General features: G+C 46.7%; 1 protein-coding gene across 1 annotated transcript; it reads left to right on the top strand.

The window, feature by feature from the left end:
* The first annotated feature begins 6,193 nt into the window (after positions 1-6,193).
* On the top strand, positions 6,194-7,680 carry LOC125507106 (peroxidase 5-like). The gene is made up of 2 exons (XM_048671816.1): positions 6,194-6,593; positions 6,695-7,680. The coding sequence occupies exons 1-2, from the start codon at positions 6,345-6,347 to the stop codon at positions 7,460-7,462; spliced, it is 1,017 nt and encodes a 338-aa protein (XP_048527773.1). The 5' UTR covers positions 6,194-6,344; the 3' UTR covers positions 7,463-7,680.
* The last annotated feature ends 12,101 nt before the right edge of the window (positions 7,681-19,781 follow it).

Here is a 19,781-nt window from a genome sequence, read left to right as displayed (position 1 = left end):
TTGGGTACACCTTCTATCACAGATTCGAAGGCAAGACATTCATTGCTAAGAATGGATCCTTTCTAGAGAAGGAGTTTCTCTCGAAAGAAGTGAGTGGGAGGAAAGTAGAAAACTTGATAAGGTAATTGTACCTTCTCCCTTATTGGAAAATAATTCATCAGAAATCTGTTCCTGTGACTACTACACCAATTAGTGAGGAAGCTAATGATGATGATCATGTAACTTCAGATCAAGTTACTACCGAATCTCGTAGGTAAACCAGAGTAAGATCCGCACCAGAGTGGTACGGTAATCCTATTCTGGAGGTCATGTTACTTGACCATGACGAACCTACGAACTATGAGGAAGCGATGATGAGCCCAGATTCCGATAAATGGCTTGAGGCCATGAAATCTGAGATAGGCTCCATGTATGAGAACAAAGTGTGGACTTTGGTGGACTTGCCCGAGGATCGGCAAGCCATTGATAATAAATGGATCTTCAAGAGGAATACGGACACGGATAGTAGTGTTACTATCAACAAAGCTAGAATTGTCGCAAAAAGGTTTTCGACAAGTTCAAGGTGTTGACTACGATGAGAGTTTCTCACTCGTATCTATGCTTAAGTCTGTCCGAATCATGTTAGCAATTGCCGCATTTTATGAAATCTGGCAAATGGATAAACAAAACTGCATTCCTTAATGGATTTATTAAAGAAGAGTTGTATATGATGCAACTAGAAGGTTTTGTCAATCCGAAAGGTGCTAACAAAATGTGCAAGCTCCAGCGATCCATCTGTGGACTGGTGCAAGCATCTCGGAGTTGGAATATATGCTTTGATGAGTTGATCAAAGCATATAGTTTTATATAGACTTGCGGTGAAGTCTGTATTTACAAGAAAGTGAGTGGGAGCACTACAGCATTTCTGATAAGTATATGTGGATGACATGTTGTTGATCAGAAATAATGTAGAATTATTCTGTAAAGCATAAAGGAGTGTTTGAAAGGAGTTTTTCAAAGAAAGACTTCAGTGAAGCTGCTTACATATTGAGCTTCAAAATCTATAGAGATAGATCAAGACGCTTGATAAGTTTTTTCAATGAGTACATACCTTGACAAGATTTTGAAGCAGTTCAAAATGGAGCAGTCAAAGAAAGAGTTCTTGCCTGTATTACAAGGTGTGAAGTTGAGTAAGACTCAAAGCCCGACCACGGCAGAAGATAGAAAGAGAATGAAAGTCATTCCCTATGCCTTGGCCATAGGTTCTATAAAGTATGTCATGCTGTGTACCAGATCTATTGTATACCATACACTGTGTTAAGAGAGGGAGTACAATAGTGATCTAGGAGTAGATCACTGGACAGCGGTCAGAATTATCCTTAGTGAAATAAGGATATGTTTCTCGATTATGGACGTGACAAAAAGGTTCATCGTAAAGGGTTACGTCGATGCAAGTTTTTGACACTGATCCAGATGATTCTAAATCTCAATCTAGATACATATTGAAAGTGGGAGCAATTAGCTAGAGTAGCTCCGTGCAGAGCATTGTAGACATAGAAATTTGCAAAATACATACGGATCTGAATTTGGCAGGCCCGTTGACTAAATTTCTCTCACAAGCAAAACATGATCACTCTTTGGGTGTTAATCACATAGCGATGTGAACTAGATTATTGAATCTAGTAAACCCTTTGGGTGTTAGTCACATGGAGATGTGAACCAATCACATAAAGATGTGAACTATTGGTGTTAATCACATAGCGATGTGAACTAGATTATTGACTCTAGTGCAAGTGGGAGACTGAAGGAAATATTCCCTAGAGGCAATAATAAAGTTATTATTTATTTCCTTATTTCATGATAAATGTTTATTATTCATGCTAGAATTGTATTAACCGGAAACATAATACATGTGTGAATATATAAACAAACAGAGTGTCACTAGTATGCCTCTACTTGACTAGCTCGTTAATCAAAGATGGTTATGTTTCCTAACCATGAACAAAGAGTTGTTATTTTATTAACGAGGTCACATCATTAGTTGAATGATCTGATTGACATGACCCATTCCATTAGCGTAGCACCCGATCGTTTAGTATGTTGCTATTGCTTTCTTCATGACTTATACATGTTCCTATGCCTATGAGATTATGCAACTCCCGTTTGCCGGAGGAACACTTTGTGTGCTACCAAACGTCACAACGTAACTGGGTGATTATAAAGGAGCTCTACAGGTGTCTCCAAAGGCGTATTTCGAGATTAGGATTTGTCACTCCGAATGTCGGAGAGGTATCTCTGGGCCCTCTCGGTAATGCACATCACTTAAGCCTTGCAAGCATTGCAACTAATGAGTTAAGTTGCGGGATGATGTATTACGGAACGAGTAAAGAGACTTGCCGGTAAAGAGATTGAACTAGGTATTGGATACCGACGATCGAATCTCAGGTAAGTAACATACCGATGACAAAGGGAACAACGTATGTTGTTATGCAGTCTGACCGATAAAGATCTTCGCAGAATATGTAGGAGCCAATATGGGCATCCAGGTCCCGCTATTGGTTATTGACCGGAGACGTGTCTCGGTCATGTCTACATTGTTCTCGAACCCGTAGGGTCCGCACGCTTAAGGTTACGATGACAGTTATATTATGAGTTTATGCATTTTGATGTACCGAAGGTTGTTCGGAGTCCTGGATGTGATCACGGACATGACGAGGAGTCTTGAAATGGTCGAGACATAAAGATTGATATATTGGAAGCCTATGTTTGGATATCAGAAGTGTCCCGGGTGAAATCGGGATTTTACCGGAGTACCGGGAGGTTACCGGAACCCCCCGGAAGCTATATGGGCCTTAATGGGCCTTAGTGGAAGAAGAGGAGAGGCAGCCAGGGCTGGGCCGCGCGCCCCTCCCCCCTAGTCCGAATAGGACAAGGAGAGAGGGGGCCGGCGCCCCCCTCCTTCTCTCTCTCTCTCTCTCTCTCTCTCTCTCTTTTCCCACCTCGCGAATCCTATTCCAACTAGGATTGGGGGAGAAGTCCTACTCCCGGAGGGAGTAGGACTCCTCCTGGCGCGCCCTATGATGGTCGGCCGGCCTCCCCCTCTTGAGCCTTTATATACGGAGGCAGGGGCACCCCAGAGAAGGACAAGTTGATCCACGTGATCATATTCTTAGCCGTGTGCGGCGCCCCCTGCCACCATAGTCCTCGATAATATTGTAGCGGTGCTTAGGCGAAGCCCTGCGACAGTAGTACATCAAGATCGTCACCACGCCGTCGTGCTGACGGAACTCTTCCCCGACACTTTGCTGGATCGGAGTCCGGGGATCGTCATCGAGCTGAACATGTGCTAAAACTCGGAGGTGCCGTAGTTTCGATGCTTGATCGGTCGGGCCGTGAAGACGTACGACTACATCAACCAAACGCTTCCGTTGTTGATCTACAAGGGTACGTAGATCACACTCTCCCCTCATTGCTATGCATCACCATGATCTTGCGTGTGCGTAGGAATTTTTTTGAAATTACTACGAAACCCTACAGTAACCGACTCTGTGTAACCCTAGCTCCCTCTGGTGTCTATGTAAACCGAAGGGTTTAGTCCGTAGGACAACAACAATCAGAATCATAGGCTAGCTTCTAGGGTTTAGCCTCTACGATCTCGTGGTAGATCAGCTCTTGTAATACCCATATCATCAAGATCAATCAAGCAGGAAGTAGGGTATTACCTCCATCGTGAGGGCCCGAACCTGGGTAAACATCGTGTCCCCTGCCTCCTGTTATCATCCGCCTTAGACGCACAGTTCGGGACCCCCTACCCGAGATCCGCCGGTTTTGACACCAACACTCTATGTGTCCGACAGAATGTCCGACCCGGATTTTTGTGATTTTTTTAGTAGGGAAAGCGATGAATTCCGATGCTTTGTCAGACGAGGAGTATGGCTCAACGGAGCTTGATAAAATGATTGAAGCTAAGTTCTTTGGTTCACCGGATTCGACGACGAAGTGGACATGATCATGCTCATGTGAGCATGCAAGAGGAAATGGACCAGTAGGTGGAGCATATTCCGAACTTTAAGGACTCAATCAAAGGGAGAAGAGTGATCAACCGGGATAGGGTCTCCAGAGCACGGTTACTGCACAACGACTACTTTGCTACGGACCCAACTTTTTGGGTGATCCATGGTTTTATTGCCGTTTTCGCATGCGTAAACCATTGTTTTTGCGCATTGTGGAGGGAGTGGACACACATAATGACTACTTCAAGCTCACAAGGGATTGTTGCGACCAACTTTCTCTCCCTTCTAAGCATAATTGCACCGCTACTCTGAGTATGATTGCACTTGATACTGCCGCAGATACCCTTGGTGAGATGGGCCGGTGGGGGAGAGCACATGCCTAAAGACTACTGTCAAGTTTGGTGGTGCAGGTGTTTGGAGCAGAGTATCTGAGAGAACAAAATGTGCAGGACACATAAAAGTTGTTGGCTATTGGAGAGGCCAGAGGGTTTCCATAAATGCTCGGATCAAGTGATTATATGCATTGGCAATGGAAGAACTACCCCAAACGTTTGCGGGGAATGTATCAAGGTCACACCAAAGCGGCCACAATCATACGGAAAGCAGTGCATCCCACGACTTATGAATTTGGCATGCTTTCTTTTGAATGACGGGTTCTCGCAACATCATCAACGTAGTTCAAAGATCTCCCGTGTTCAAGCGGCTTTGTAATGGGGAATCGCTGCCGCGTAACTACGCTGCCAACGGTCATGACTACAACATGAGATATTATCTTGCCGATGGTATCTATCCTAGTGGACGGCGTTTGTGAAGACTATATCCAAACCACACGGCAACAAACAAAGTCACTTTGCAACAATGCAAGAACCAGCTAGGAAGGATGTGAAGAGGGCATTCAGAATGCTTCATGCTCGTTGGGAAATTATTCATGGAGTTGCAATGATGTGGGAATCTAAAACTTTGTGGCTGTCGAAGACATGTTGTATTATTTTGCACAATATTATTGTCGAGGATGAGAGTGATGGTGTTGCCCAAACCAATAATTTTGAAGCGCCTAGAGGACAAGTTCAATTCCCGAAAGATCAAGATGCAAATCAGGTTATGAATTTTCTGTAGATCCATCAGAATCTTCGAGATCATCAAATGCACGCGGAGCTACTCGGTGATCTTATGAAGCATATGTGGACCCATGATGAAAACCAATGACTAATGTTTGAGTTGTGCATTTAAAATAAATTTTATGTAAGCACTATGTATTTTCGGCATCAACATTTGTTATTTATGTGCAACATTGGCGTGTATGATGGACGTGCATGGATTTAAGAGTCCGGATTCGAAGTATGTGGCAGTCGGGCACGAGATATAAGGAATGATCTCCAGATGCTTTCGTGGGCGTGTCCGAACACGTCGACGGGTATATAGGGACCGTATTTGTCGTCCGGATGTAGATGCTCTGATAGCCGAGAACCATGGATCCAGGGAAATTTCGGGTGCAAACTGGAGCGAAGTGGGGAGAAAATGCCGACTCGGTGGAATAATATACCAAAGCAGCAGCACTGACAGGAAGTAGAAAACCCAGGGGCAGCCAATGCCCCTCAACCTGGCCTGAGGAATTTAATCCCCGATCCCGATGTTGCGGATCAGCTAGCTACTATAGTGTCCTACCGCCCGACTCCACCACCACTAGCCACAGCATGCGCAGAGCCCAATCTCGATCCACAGTAAGTACAATTCCGCATCTCATTCCGTCAACGCCGGCCGTGCTCCCCGCCGCCGTATTGTAATCCCGCAAAAAATATCGCGATCCCGTCGTGGCAGTGGCACCGGCTCGTTGCAGCGCGGGGACGGCACCCGGAGAGGGACATCACGGATGGTCAGTGCGCGCGGACACCGCAGGCTCCATGTTAACCACAACCACTTCGGCGCCCCAAGGAGAAGAGAACAGCGGCCAGCGAGCTGCAGGGCACGAAACCTAATTGGTGGCGGTCGATTGCGGGTCAACTTCGGCTCGGTCCCATGTTCCTACAGTCTCCCGTCTCCCTCGGCTCAGTCGGTCGACACACTGGCCACGTTCCAAGCTGATTAATCAGTGCATGCAGCAGCAGCAGGTCGCTCGCTCGCTAGCTTCCGTTTTCTATCTACCTCGAATCTGTAGTTAGTTGGAGACGCGGCCGGCCACGTATAAATGCCACTGCACTTGCCTGCTGCTGGTACACTCACCGGGAAGTACGATCCCCGATACCAGAGCTGAGCTAGCGCGGGCATCGAGCTAGCTTAGCTTAGCTTAGCTCAGCCAGCACCAGTGGACTCGTGTAGTAGATAATACCCAGTGTAGAGGTACGTGCAGGGGAGATGGCCAGCGGTACTGGTATTGGTACTGGCAATGGCGGATCTGTGCTGGCGGTGGTTGCCGCGTGCGTGTGCGCGTGCCTGATCCTCTCCGTCCCTGCCGCCGACGCGCAGCTCAAGGTCGGGTACTACGACTCCACGTGCCCGGAGGCCGAGAACCTGACCGCCACCATCGTCCACGCCTCCGTCCGCATGGACGCCGGCAACGGCCCCGGCCTCGTCCGCCTCTTCTTCCACGACTGCTTCGTCAGGGTACCTAACTCCGTTGCTCCGCTCGATCGATCGAGCTCGTGCGTGCTTAATTACGCTGCTAATGTAGCTAGCTGCATTCCTTGGTTGGTGCGTGCGTGCAGGGCTGCGACGCGTCGGTGCTGCTGGACGACCCCACGGGCAGCCCGGGCAACCGGACGGTGGAGAAGACGGCGGCGCCCAACTTCCCCAGCCTCCGCGGCTTCGGCGTCATCGACCGCATCAAGCGCGTCGTGGAGCGCCGCTGCCCGGGCGTCGTCTCCTGCGCCGACATCGTCGCCTTCGCCGCGCGCGACGCCTCCCGCATCATGGGCGGCATAGTCTTCGCCATGCCCTCCGGCCGCCTCGACGGCCGCGTCTCCAACGCCACCGAGGCGCTCGCCAACCTGCCCCCCGCCAACTTCAACCTCACCCAGCTCATCACCCGCTTCGCGTCCAAGAACCTCACCGCCGACGAGATGGTCACGCTCTCCGGGGCCCACTCCATCGGCCGCTCACACTGCTCCTCCTTCTCCAGCCGCCTCTACCCGCAGATCGACCCCACGCTCAACAACACGCTCGCCAAGGCCCTCCGCGCCGGCAAGTGCCCGGCGGCGACGGGGCGGCTGGACCGCGTCGTGCAGCTGGACGCCAAGACGCCGCTCCAGCTCGACAACCAGTACTACAAGAACATCGGCACCCACGAGGTGCTCTTCAACTCCGACCAGGCGCTGCTAGACCAGAGCGACACGGCGGCGCTCGTCGGCCAGTACGCCGCCAACCGGAAGCTGTGGTCGCAGAAGTTCGCGGACGCCATGGTGAAGATGGGCTACGCCGACGTGCTCACCGGGCCGCCCGGGGAGATCAGGAAGGTCTGCAGCAGCGTGAACTAGCTAGTACTCCGGCCAAACTTGCCAAATTCAGACATCTGCACATGTGTACTCCGGCCACTGTACATGACATGATCGCCACATACATTTCACCTAGGTCACCTCCGACGCGCCACTTGCATTGCATCGATCATTCATGGCTGTAACCTGTGACATAGTACTACAAGGGTAGATCAGGTGTCACAATCTTGCAAATTCCATTGATTCGTTTTGTGAGGCTACTTTGGGTATACCTAGCTAAACAGTGTCATATGCGTACATTCAGAGGTACAGCATGACAGGTACAACAACATAGAGATCAACCGTGTCATGGAATTAATTGCCCCTTCAGTGTTATTCTGTCATTCGTAAGATTGGAATTCATTGTGTATTCGCATACATTAAGATGTGTTCGTTGCGTACATTTTAAGAAGTGAGTGCTGAGTAAAGCCAAGGACCAGTACTTGGTATCTTCAAAAGAGGCTTTCGCCTACCAAACCAAGCTTTAACTCTTCCAGATTCCGGCGGATCACTCACCCCCTTCTTCATGACATGGACACAGCTCAGATACCAATCTGATAATAATAAGATTTCGACGGGATGGTGCCAAATAATTTTTACCGTTTCCACACAGAGAGAGAGAGACAAAGAGAAAGAGCAATTGCTTTTGTGTAGCACAATATTTGTCATTCCAGAACTGGATTGTGGGAAAACGCATGCACGCAACCTGAAACGCGCGTCTAAAACAGAACCAACCGAAGGTACAGGACGGCAGGAGGGCCGTGGCTCGAAGCCTGAAACTGCACACGAAGAACCGGGAGAAAAGACAGAGCATGCACGAGGCAGACCAGAGTACCCGACGCAGCGAACCACATGAATGATACTACCTGCATATGCACCGTTGGTCCGACGCGCGTGTAGCATGTTTCTGCTCCCGTGTCCGGGTGTCTCTCTGGCCCCCGACCCTTCCTTTACACGTCCAGCCTAGGCGAGGAACATGCGCGCATGTGCAGCAGCGGCGTGGCCTAATTGGACTCTGCCATTTTATTAGCGCCCAAGATGCGTCCGTGATCCATCCATCCCCTGCTTAACCTTGACATTTCTGCCTCCATTAAGATAGAGGTCGTGGAGGGTTCGATCAGTAAGAAACCCCGCTCATGCAGTGAAGTTATTGCTAGGGATTGGCGCCCGATCTAGGGACGGAGATCGCTCACTCCATGGCATCGATTGACCGTGCTAAAGCCGGCCAACTTGGACGGACGGATAGTACTATAAAACGGGGGCCGGCATCTTTCCGCCAAGTTGAAGGATCAACCTCAATCAGATCGCCGCACATGTTTCTTTAACCTCTGCTCCATGTTCGTGCCGGTAGGAGGAACATGATCTGTATCCATATACAAACGCGGCACATTGTTCTGGCAGGGAAGAGAAGGAGAGCAGGGCTGCGAAGGTTCTTCTCCCTGCTCTGCCCTGACAGACCCATGATGGATGGGCATGAAAGAAAGAAGAGAAGAGAAGGGAATCTCGCAAGTTGTCAGACGAGCGGTGCTCCTCCGTGTTTGGATTCTAGCGAGCTTCTTCGGCCCGATCAGTGATCACGGCGCAGCGCATGCGCTTGCACTTCGGCTTGATTGAACAATAATGTAAACAGCGCCTGCTTTGGATCCTTGCGGCCCGGCATGGCACGCCACGTTTGGATTCATTGCCTGCATCGGTGACCGCACATGCGTATAAGTGCATTTATGTGTCGCTGAGACTGTACTTTAGCCGAGGCCTTCTTCTCCGTCCTGCATAATCTTGGTGCCGCATCTTCTTCGGCACAGCTGTGCCTTGTCGTCGTTCCAGGAAGGGACGTACGTGTTCATGTGTTCTCGCTCGCTCCCTTCCATGGAGTAAACCATATTTGTTCAGCTGGATGATGGAGGGTGTGATGGTTGGAGTGGTGTATGCATGTCGGTCGTCTTTGAGGCAGGGCCACAGGCTTCACTGAATTTTCACTCAAGTTTCAGAAGCATCCGTGTTTTGTATGAGCTTCGTGTTATCCGTTCAGGTCAAAACCAGTTGTCCTTAAATTTGAGCCCAGCTCATAGGGGAATTTGTTTCGTCAAAATTCAAGGGTTCAATTGAAAATTTTATTTCCATTTTGCTTGCTCTACATTTACTAAACCGATGCGTGCTAGGGTGACTCGCAAAAAAAAGATTATGTTGGAGGAGACTTTGACAGCCTGACTACACTGGACACTGGATGCCTCAGCTTAGTCTGCAACCGCTAAACCAACTTAGGATGATTTGTGACGGTGATGGAAATATGGTCAACTTGATCAGGTAAATCAATCCTTGTATGCTATCGAAGAACAACCAAAAATATGAAGTAATGATATAAGTCAAAACTATATACTAAATTAGGGTTCTGAAGATGTGTAGTCCAGGAGGTCTTCTCGATACTTGTGCTTATGGATAAGACACGCAAAACTCAAACACTAACGTCTGAGGGAAGTATTTACAACTAGAGGGGGGGGGGGGGGTGAGCATTGGGTGAATCCATCCCTAGATAGGTTTCACTGAATTTTCACTCAAGTTTCAGAAACATCCGTGATTTATATGAACTTCGTGTTTTCCTTCTTCTTCTTTTTTGCGGGTCATCCATATCTTTTTTTCTGCGGGTCAGACTTCGTGTTTTCCTTTCCCGCGTGTTTGGTTGGGGGTAATTGAAGCTAGGGAATGGGAATTGAAGGGTACGAGACTTTAAATCTATTGTTTGGTTAGGGGGGTTGGAGTTCATAAGCGAATAGTCATGGGACTTGAGACTCCAACTCCCACCGTTTTATTAACAGAGGAGGGGGTGGGAGTTGGAAGAGAATTGTTTTAGTGAGTCAACCTTAACCTTTCATCATAACTTACGTTAATTTTCCTTGTCAATTCTCACGAACCAAACACGGGAATACAGTTTCTCCTCAAACACTCGCACATAATTTTCACCATGCGCCAAACAGGGAATTAAGAAAAAATGACCCATTCCATGTCTAATCTCAATACAACTCCCTACATTAAACTCCCATTCCCCTTCCCAAATTTTGCAGTTGCCCTAAAATTTGAGCCCGGCTCATACAGTTGGGAGGTTTTTTAACATGTTCCCTCTTACCTCCCCTTTTCACATGAGAAGTAAGAGCATAAAATATATCTAAGCTGTTGGTAGCATTAAGTAGTGGGTTTGAGCATGCTAAGGGCTTCTTTGATTCAAAGGAATTTTATAGGATTTCTGGAAGATTCAAATCCTTAGGATTTTTTCCTATGTTGGTCCTTTGATTTATAGGATTGCATCCCATAGGAATTTTTCCTATGGCATCTTTTGCACTACATTTCATAGGAAATTTAACATCACTCCAACCTCTTTTTATGATTCCTTTGTTTTTCCCGTGGCATCAAACAATCATTGCTAATTCTATAGGACTCAAATGGGCATGCCACTCCAACCCTACACTTTTCCTATTCCTACGTTTTCAAAATCCTACGAATCAAAGAGGCCCTAAAATTGCTCAACAGGAATTTGTTTTGTCGCCCACCCCTCCCCCATGTTGCCTTCCTCTGCGACACGGGGGAACCCTAGCCGCCGCCAGGTAGCCCCCTTCGTTGTCAGGATGGTGGCGGCGGGGCGAATCTGGTCCATCTCGCCCCTCCTCCCCCCGCGCCGCCTCCTTCTCTAACTTCCCTGCTCCCTCCCGTGGGCTCCAGTCCCTATCTCCGACTGCATTTCCTGCTCCAGATCGGCGTCCTCGGTGAACCTCCATCATGTCAGGCCATGGATTCCAGTTGGATGGTGCTATTTCCCTCACCAGCGGAGGGATCTGAGCCGCGGGTGCCATCCCATAGGGGTGCGGTTTGGCATGGTTGCGGTCGTCGTTTGGTTGCTGTTGAATGTTGGTCGAGGATGGGGTACCCTTCCTGCACCGGCTCGGCGACGTCGAGACTCCACCAAGCAAGGCCCTTTCTTCGTCGGTTGCCCTCATGGCTGGGCAGTCACTCACCGTCGTCGATTTGGTACCGGCTGCAGATGGGCTTGTAACGGCGGTTGTGCTGGAGCAGCAATTGCACGACAGCTGGGTTGGTTGGTTGCATGTGTGTGGCTTGTCTCTCCTAGAGAGGCTGGTGAGGTTGGTCATGTGGTTTTCGAAGCGGTGGCTCCGGATGATTGGCGTGGCAACATCCTTGCGGCAGGTGCCGTTGTGTGGTGCTGCTGTGTGGCCTTGGTCGTGTGGGCGACATGGTAGCTTGCTTGGGCGGCTCTATGTGTGTTGGGTGTGGTCTCTGTACCGACCCAGGTAGATTTGTGCATCTCTCTCATCACCCTCTGGCTACCTCGCCTCTCCGATGAGCCTTGGCTGCTAGGGAGGTGATGGTAGTAGGACTTTAGGTGGTTGGTGGCGATTATCTCGAGTGAAAAATCAGTACGACGATGTCGCTGCCAGTGACGACGACGCTCTCGATCGCCGCTTCCCCTCCTTGGAGGCGTCATTGTGGGTTGTCCTCCTCCTCCTTGTGCTCTAGGTGAAAACCCTGGTTCCGGCTTGTCGGACTAGGCGTTGGCAGCACTATCATGTCGTTCCCTTCTTGGAGGTTCCGGCTCATGAGCAAAGTTCCTATTCCTGGTGGGCAAGGGTGTGCTAATGGGGGCAGTTTCCTTTTCGCTTCGACGGTTTTGCGTCCTCGACGATGGTGACCTCAAAGAGTGCTAGTTTGCATTGTGGTTGTGCCCAAATTCCTCCCGTGTGTTCTCAGTGTTTGTGTCCATCCAGAAGCTAGGGTGAGCATCCTCATCGTTCGACGGCACAACGCTCTTCGAGCCAGGGCGAGGGGTAGGTGGGCTCCTTTCGACGATGCAGCTAGATGGCACTGTTACCGGTTACCCAGGTGATGGTAGTGGCATTGCTTCATGCCGACCAGTACCTTTGTCGAGTTATCCTCGTTCTAGCTTTGGTTGGCTTAACTGCAGTTGAGGATTTCATTGACTTCAAGCGGTGCTTCATTATCCTACCTTATGCTTGCTTGTAGTCTTGTGGGTTTTGTTGTTTGCCCTCGGCTCCTAAGCCGGGAGATGGCCTCATTTCTAAAAAAAGGAATTTGTTTTGTCAAAACTCAAGAATCAATTGAAATTTGTCCATTTTGCTCTATGTTTGCCTAGAAAAACAAATCGATGTGTGCTAGGGCCTGAGCTTTCAATGAGCAGGTGTCAATTACGTTGGAGGAGAGTTTGATGACTCGACTACATCGGACAATGGAAGCCTCAACTAAGCAACCACTAAACCAACCTAGGTATAGTTGGTGACAGTGCTGGAAACATGGTTGACTTGATCACCTAAATCAATTCTGCATGCAACCGAGAGGCGCCCGTGGCAACTACTTAATGCAAATACTTAGACATTTTTCAAAATTAATTTGACTCATATTAACAATTAATTAGAGTGTGCTTCCACTAAGATAAATATCTCTCATAATTGATTACCATCGATTGAAGAACCATAACTCACTTACTCCCAATTGATGTAACACCACCGATGGATTAGTAAACGAGACTGGTCGGTCAACAGACCAATCATATCTCTATATGACTCTTTTTCATCTTTTGAAGTGTGTGTTCCGAGATCAAAACGTTCTTGCTCTCTCGTCAAGAAAACAAGTGTACCTGTAGCATGAACTGTTCATGACCTTCTCATAAACAACACATCTATAATACCCATGTGACATGGCGTATTTGGAGGAACATGAATTTTAAATTGTGCTACAATAAACTTGATATTCTAAGTGAAAGATCACCTATAAAATCACACATCAAACCAGATGCATAAAAAGGGACTAACATCACATGCAATTCATAATTTATCGACATGGTATAGCCTTTTTCGTTGGAGAAGTTTGCATCGTCTTTGCATAGTTTTTCAAAAAGTTGGTTGTGGCACCTGTTTCTGCCGCGGTGGCACCCGTTTTCTGAATTAGCACAAAGCCATTGTCGTGACAGCAGAAAATGTTGCTGTGACAGCGGTTTCAAAAATTGTTGTTGTGGCAATCTGTTATTGCCATCATGGAAGCACCTTTTGCTATCATGGTAGAACTTTTCTACTGTGGCCAGTTTGATTTATCTTCAGTAGTAGAGGTGCTTGGTAGTAGGTTCAATCTTGCGGTGTCCCCACTCTGTGACAAGAAGAGTATCGAGACACGTATTTGTATTGTTGCTACTAAAGTTAAAATGATGGGGTTCGAACATATTATTTGTTCTTACTTTGTCTACATTATGTCATCATGCTCCAAGCATTAATCTCTTTGTTATGAATTTAATACCATATGACGCATGCTAGATAGTGATTGAGGTGGAGTAATAGTAGTAGATACAAAATCGTTTCGGTCTATTTGACTCGGACGTAATGCCTATATATTGATCATGCCACGAATAACGTCATAACTATGTGTTGGGGAACGTAGCAGAAATTCAAAATTTTCCTACGTGTCACCAAGATCTATCTATGGAGAGACCAGCAACGAGGGGAAGGAGAGTGCATCTACATACCCTTGTAGATCGCTAAGCGGAAGCGTTCAAGTGAACGGGGTTGATGGAGTCGTACTCGTCGTGATTCAAATCACCAATGATCAAGTGCCGAACGCACGGCACCTCCGCGTTCAACACACGTACAGCCCGGTGACGTCTCCCACGCCTTGATCCAGCAAGGAGAGAGGGAGAGGTTGAGGAAGACTCCATCCAACAGCAGCACAACGGCGTGGTGGTGATGGAGGAGCGTGGCAATCCTGCAGGGCTTCGCCAAGCACCACGGGAGAGGAGAAGAACTTGGGAGAGAGGGAGGGCTGCACCAAAGGCATAAGGTTGTGTCAAGAGGCCCTCCTACCCTCACTATATATAGGGAGCCCAAGGGGGCCCTAGGGGGGGCGGCAGCCCTAGATGGGAAAGGGGAGGCGGCCAAGGGGAGGAATCCCTCCTCCCCAAGGCACCTAGGAGGTGCCTTCCCCTCCTACCCTAGGTGCATGGGCCCTAGGGGAAGTGGCGCCCCAGCCCACTTTGGGCTGGATCCCTTCTCACTTCAGCCCATGGGACCCTCCGGGATAGGTGGCCCCACCCGGTGGGCCCCCGGGACCCTTCCGGTGGTCCCGGTACAATACCGATGACCCCGAAACTTGTCCCGATGGCCAAAATAGGACTTCCTATAAATAAATCTTTACCTCCGGACCATTCCGGAACTCCTCGTGACGTCCGGGATCTCATCCGGGACTCCGAACAACATTCGGTAACCACATACAAGCTTCCTTTATAACCCTAGCGTCATCGAACCTTAAGTGTGTAGACCCTACGGGTTCGGGAGACATGCAGACATGACCGAGACGTTCTCCGGTCAATAACCAACAGCGGGATCTGGATACCCATGTTGGCTCCCACATGTTCCACGATGATCTCATCGGATGAACCACGATGTCAAGGACTTAATCAATCCCGTATTCAATTCCCTTTGTCTATCGGTATGTTACTTGCCCGAGATTCGATCGTCGGAATCCAATACCTAGTTCAATCTCGTTACCGGCAAGTCTCTTTACTCGTTCCGTAACACATCATCCCGTGATCAACTCTTTGGTCACATTGCGCATATGATGATGTCCTACCGAGTGGGCCCAGAGATACCTCTCCGCTTACACGGAGTGACAAATCCCAGTCTCGATTCGTGCCAACCCAACAGACACTTTCGGAGATACCTGTAATGCACCTTTATAGTCACCCAGTTACGTTGTGACGTTTGATACACCCAAAGCATTCCTACGGTATCCGGGAGTTGCACAATCTCATGGTCTAAGGAAATGATACTTGACATTAGAAAATCTATAGCATACGAACTACACGATCTAGTGCTATGCTTAGGATTGGGTCTTTGTCCATCACATCATTCTCCTAATGATGTGATCCCGTTATCAACGACATCCAATGTCCATGGTTTAGGAAACCGTAACCATCTATTGATCAACGAGCTAGTCAACTAGAGGCTTACTAGGGACATGGTGTTGTCTATGTATCCACACATGTATCTGAGTTTCCTATCAATACAATTATAGCATAGATAATAAACGATTATCATGAACAAGGAAATATAATAATAACCAATTTATTATTGCCTCTAGGGAATATTTCCAACAGTCTCCCACTTGCACTAGAGTCAATAATCTAGTTCACATCGCCATGTGATTAACACTCACAGGTCACATCGCCATGTGACCAACATCCAAAGAGTTTACTAGAGTCAGTAATCTAGTTCACATCACTATGTGATTAGCACTCAATGAGTTCTGGGTTTGATCATGTTGCTTGTGAGAGAGGTTTTAGTCAACGGGTCTGAACCTTTCAGATCCGTATGTACTTCGCAAATTTCTATGTCATCTTGTAGATGCAACTATACGCTACATTTGGAGCCATTTCAAATAACTGTTCTACTTGGAGTTATTCTAAATTGTTGCTCCATTATACGTATCCGGTATCTCTACTCAGAGCTATCCGGATAGGTGTTAAGCTTGCATCGTCGTAACTCTTTACGTCGAACTCTTCATCACCTCCATAACCGAGAAAATTCCTTAGTCCACTAGTTACTAAGGATAACTTTGACCGCTGTACTGTGATCCATTCTTGGGTCACTCTTGTACCCCTTGACTGACTCATGGCAAGGCACACTTCAGGTGCGGTACACAGCATAGCATACTGTAGAGCCTATGTCTTAAGCATAGGGGACGACCTTCGTCCTTTCTCTCTATTCTGCCGTGGTCGAGCTTTAAGTCTTAACTTCATACCTTACAACTCAGGCAAGAACTCCTTCTTTGACTGATCCATCTTGAACACCTTCAAGATCATGTCAAGGTATGTGCTCATTTGAAAGTACCATTAAGCGTTTTGATCTATCCTTATAGATCTTGATGCTCAATGTTCAAGTAGCTTAATCCAGGTCTTCCATTGAAAAACACTTTCCAAATAACCCTACATGCTTTCTAGAAATTCTACATCATTTCTGATTAAAAATATGTTAACAACATATACTCATCAGAAATTCTATAGTGCTCCCACTCACTTCTTTGGAAATACAAGTTTCTCATAAACTTTGTATACACCCAAAATCTTTGATCATCATCAAAGCATACATTCCAACTCCGAGATGCTCACTCCAGTCCTCAGAAGGATTGCTGGAGCTTTGCATACTTATTAGCATCTTTCAGGATTGACAAAACCTTCCGGTTGTATCACATACAACCTTTCCTCAGAAAATAGTCGAGGAAACTATGTTTTGACATCCTATCTGCAAGATTTCATAAATAATGCAGTAATCGCTAATATAATTCCAACAGACTCTTAGCATCGCTACGAGTGAGAAAATCTCACCGTAGTCAACTCCTTGAACTTGCCAGAAAACATCTTAACGACAAGTCGAGCTTTCTTAATGGTGACATTTACCATCATTGTCCGTCTTCCTTTTAAAATCCATCTACACTCAACAGCCTTACGACCATCAAGTAGTTCTTCCAAAGTCTACACTTTGTTTTCATACATGGATCCTCTCTCGGATTATATGGCCTCAAGCCATTTATCGGAATCCAGGCCCACCATCGCTTCTCCATAGCTCGTGGGTTCATTGTTGTCTAGCAACATGACTTCCAAGACAGGATTACGTACCACTCTGAAGTAGTAAGCATCCTTGTCATCCCACGAGGTTTGGTAGTGACTTGATCTGAAGTTTCATGATCACCATCATAAGCTTCCACTTCAATTGGTATAGGTGCCACAGGAACAACTTCCTGTGCCCTGCCACACACTAGTTGAAGAGACGGTTCAATAACCTCATCAAGTCTCCACCATCCTCCCACTCAATTCTTTCAAGAGAAACTTTTCCTCGAGAAAGGACCCGATTCTAGAAACAATCCCTTATTGCTTTCGGATCTGAGACAGGAGGTATACCCAACTGTTTTGGGTGTCCTATGAAGATGCATTTATCCGCTTTGGGTTCGAGCTTATCAGCCTGAAACTTTTTCACATAAGCGTTGCAGCCCCAAACTTTTAAGAAATGACAGCTTAGGTTTCTCTAAACCATAGTTCATACGGTGTCATCTCATCGGAATTACGTGGTGCCCTATTTAAAATGAATGTGGTTGTCTCTAATGCCTAACCCATAAACTATTGTGGTAATTTGATAAGAGACATCATGGTATGCATCATATCCAATAGGGTGCAGTTATGATGTTCGGACACACCATCACACTATGGTGTTCCAGGCTGTATTAGTCGTGAAACAATTTCCACAATGTCTTAATTCTGTGCCAAACTCGTAATTCAGATATTCATCTCTATGATCATATCATAGACATTTTATCCTCTTGCCACGACGATCTTTCAACTTCACCCTGAAATTACTTGAACCTTTCAATAATTCAGACTCGTGATTCATCAAGTAAATATACTCAACATCTACTCAAATCATCTGTGAAGTAAGAACATAACGATATCCACTGCATGCCTCAGCACTCATTGGACTGCACACATCAAAATGTATTACTTCCAGCAAGTTGCTTTCTAGTTCCATTTTACTGAAAACGAGGCTTTCAGTCATCTTGCCCATGTGGTATGATTTGCATGTCTCAAGTGATTCAAAACCAAGTGAGTCCAAACGGTCCATTTGCATGGAGTTTCTTCATGCATATACACCAATAGACATGGTTCGCATGTCTCAAACTTTTCAAAAACGAGTGAGCCCAAAGATCCATCAACATGGAGCTTCTTCATGCATTTTATACCGATATGACTTACGTGGTAGTGCCACAAGTAGGTGGTACTATCATTACTATCTTATATCTTTTGGCATGTACATGTGTATCACTATGATCGAGATTCAATAAACCATTCATTTTAGGTGTAAGACCATTGAAGGTATTATTCAAATAAACAGAGTAACCATTATTCGCCTTAAATGAATAACCGTATTGCGATAGACATAATCCAATCATGTCTATGCTCAACGCAAACACCAAATAACAATTATTTAGGTTTTAATACCAATCTCGATGGTAGAGGGAGCGTGCGATGCTTGATCATATCAACATTGGAAACACTTCCAACACATATCGTCAGCTCACCTTTAGCTAGTCTCCGTTTATTCCGTAGCTTTTATTTCGAGTTACTAACACTTAGCAACCGAACCGGTATCTAATACCCTGGTGCTACTAGGAGTACTAGTAAAGTACACATTAACATAATGTATATCCAATATACTTCTATCGACCTTGCCAGCCTTCTAACCTACCAAGTATCTAGGGTAATTCTGCTCCAGTGGCTGTTCCCTTTATTACAGAAGCACTTAGTCTCGGGTTTGGGTTCAACCTTGGGTTTCTTCACTGGAGCAGCAGCTGAATTGCCGTTTTATGAAGTATCCCTTCGTGCCCTTGCCCTTCTTGAAACTAGTGGTTTCACCAACCATCAACAATTGATGCTCCTTCTTGATTTCTACTTTTGTGGTGTCAAACATCACGAACATCTCAAGGATCATCATACATGTCCCCGATATATTATAGTTCATCACGAAGCTCTAGCAGCTTGGTGGTAATGACTTCGGAGAAACATCACTATCTTATCTGGAAGATCAACTCCCACTCGATTCAAATGATTGTTGTATTCAGACAATCTGAGCACAAGCTCAACAATTGAGCTTTTCTCCCTTAGTTTGCAGGCTAAGAAAATCGTCGGAGGTCTTATACCTCTTGACGTGGGCACGAGCCCGAAATCCCAATTTCAGCCCTCAAAACATCTCATATGTTTCGTGACGTTTCAAAAACCATCTTCGGTGCCTCAACTCTAAACCGTTTAACTGAACTATCACGTAGTTATCAAAAGGTGTATGTCAGATGTTCGCAACATCCACAGACAACGTTCGAGGTTCAGCACACTGAGCGGTGCATTAAGGACATAAGCCTTCTATGAAGCAATGAGGACAATCCTCAGTTTACGGACCTAGTCCGCATAATTGCTACTATCAACTTTCAACTAATTTTTCTATAGGAACATATCTAAACAGTAGAATTGAAAACGCGAGCTACGACATAATTTGCAAAATCCTTTTTGACTATGTTCAGGATAATTAAGTTCATCTTATGAACTCCCACTTGGATAGACATCCCTCTAGTCATCTAAGTGATTACATGATCCGAGTCAACTAGGCCGTGTCCGATCTGTGCGTGAGACAGACTAGTCAACGTCGGTGAACATCTTCATGTTGATCGTATCTTCTATACAACTCATGCTCGACCTTTCGGTCTTCTGTGTTCC

This window comes from Triticum urartu, chromosome 1, assembly GCF_003073215.2.
Source record: "Triticum urartu cultivar G1812 chromosome 1, Tu2.1, whole genome shotgun sequence".
NCBI classification, from domain to species: domain Eukaryota; kingdom Viridiplantae; phylum Streptophyta; class Magnoliopsida; order Poales; family Poaceae; genus Triticum; species Triticum urartu.
This window is presented reverse-complemented; position numbering and strand designations above follow the sequence as displayed.

Bases quoted from the DNA above. Each gene is read 5' to 3' on its own strand.
- LOC125507106 (XM_048671816.1), top strand. From the start codon at position 6,345: ATGGCCAGCGGTACTGGTATTGGTACTGGCAATGGCGGATCTGTGCTG. The intron at 6,594-6,694 runs GTACCTAACTCC...GCGTGCGTGCAG, and splicing joins TCCACGACTGCTTCGTCAGG to GGCTGCGACGCGTCGGTGCT.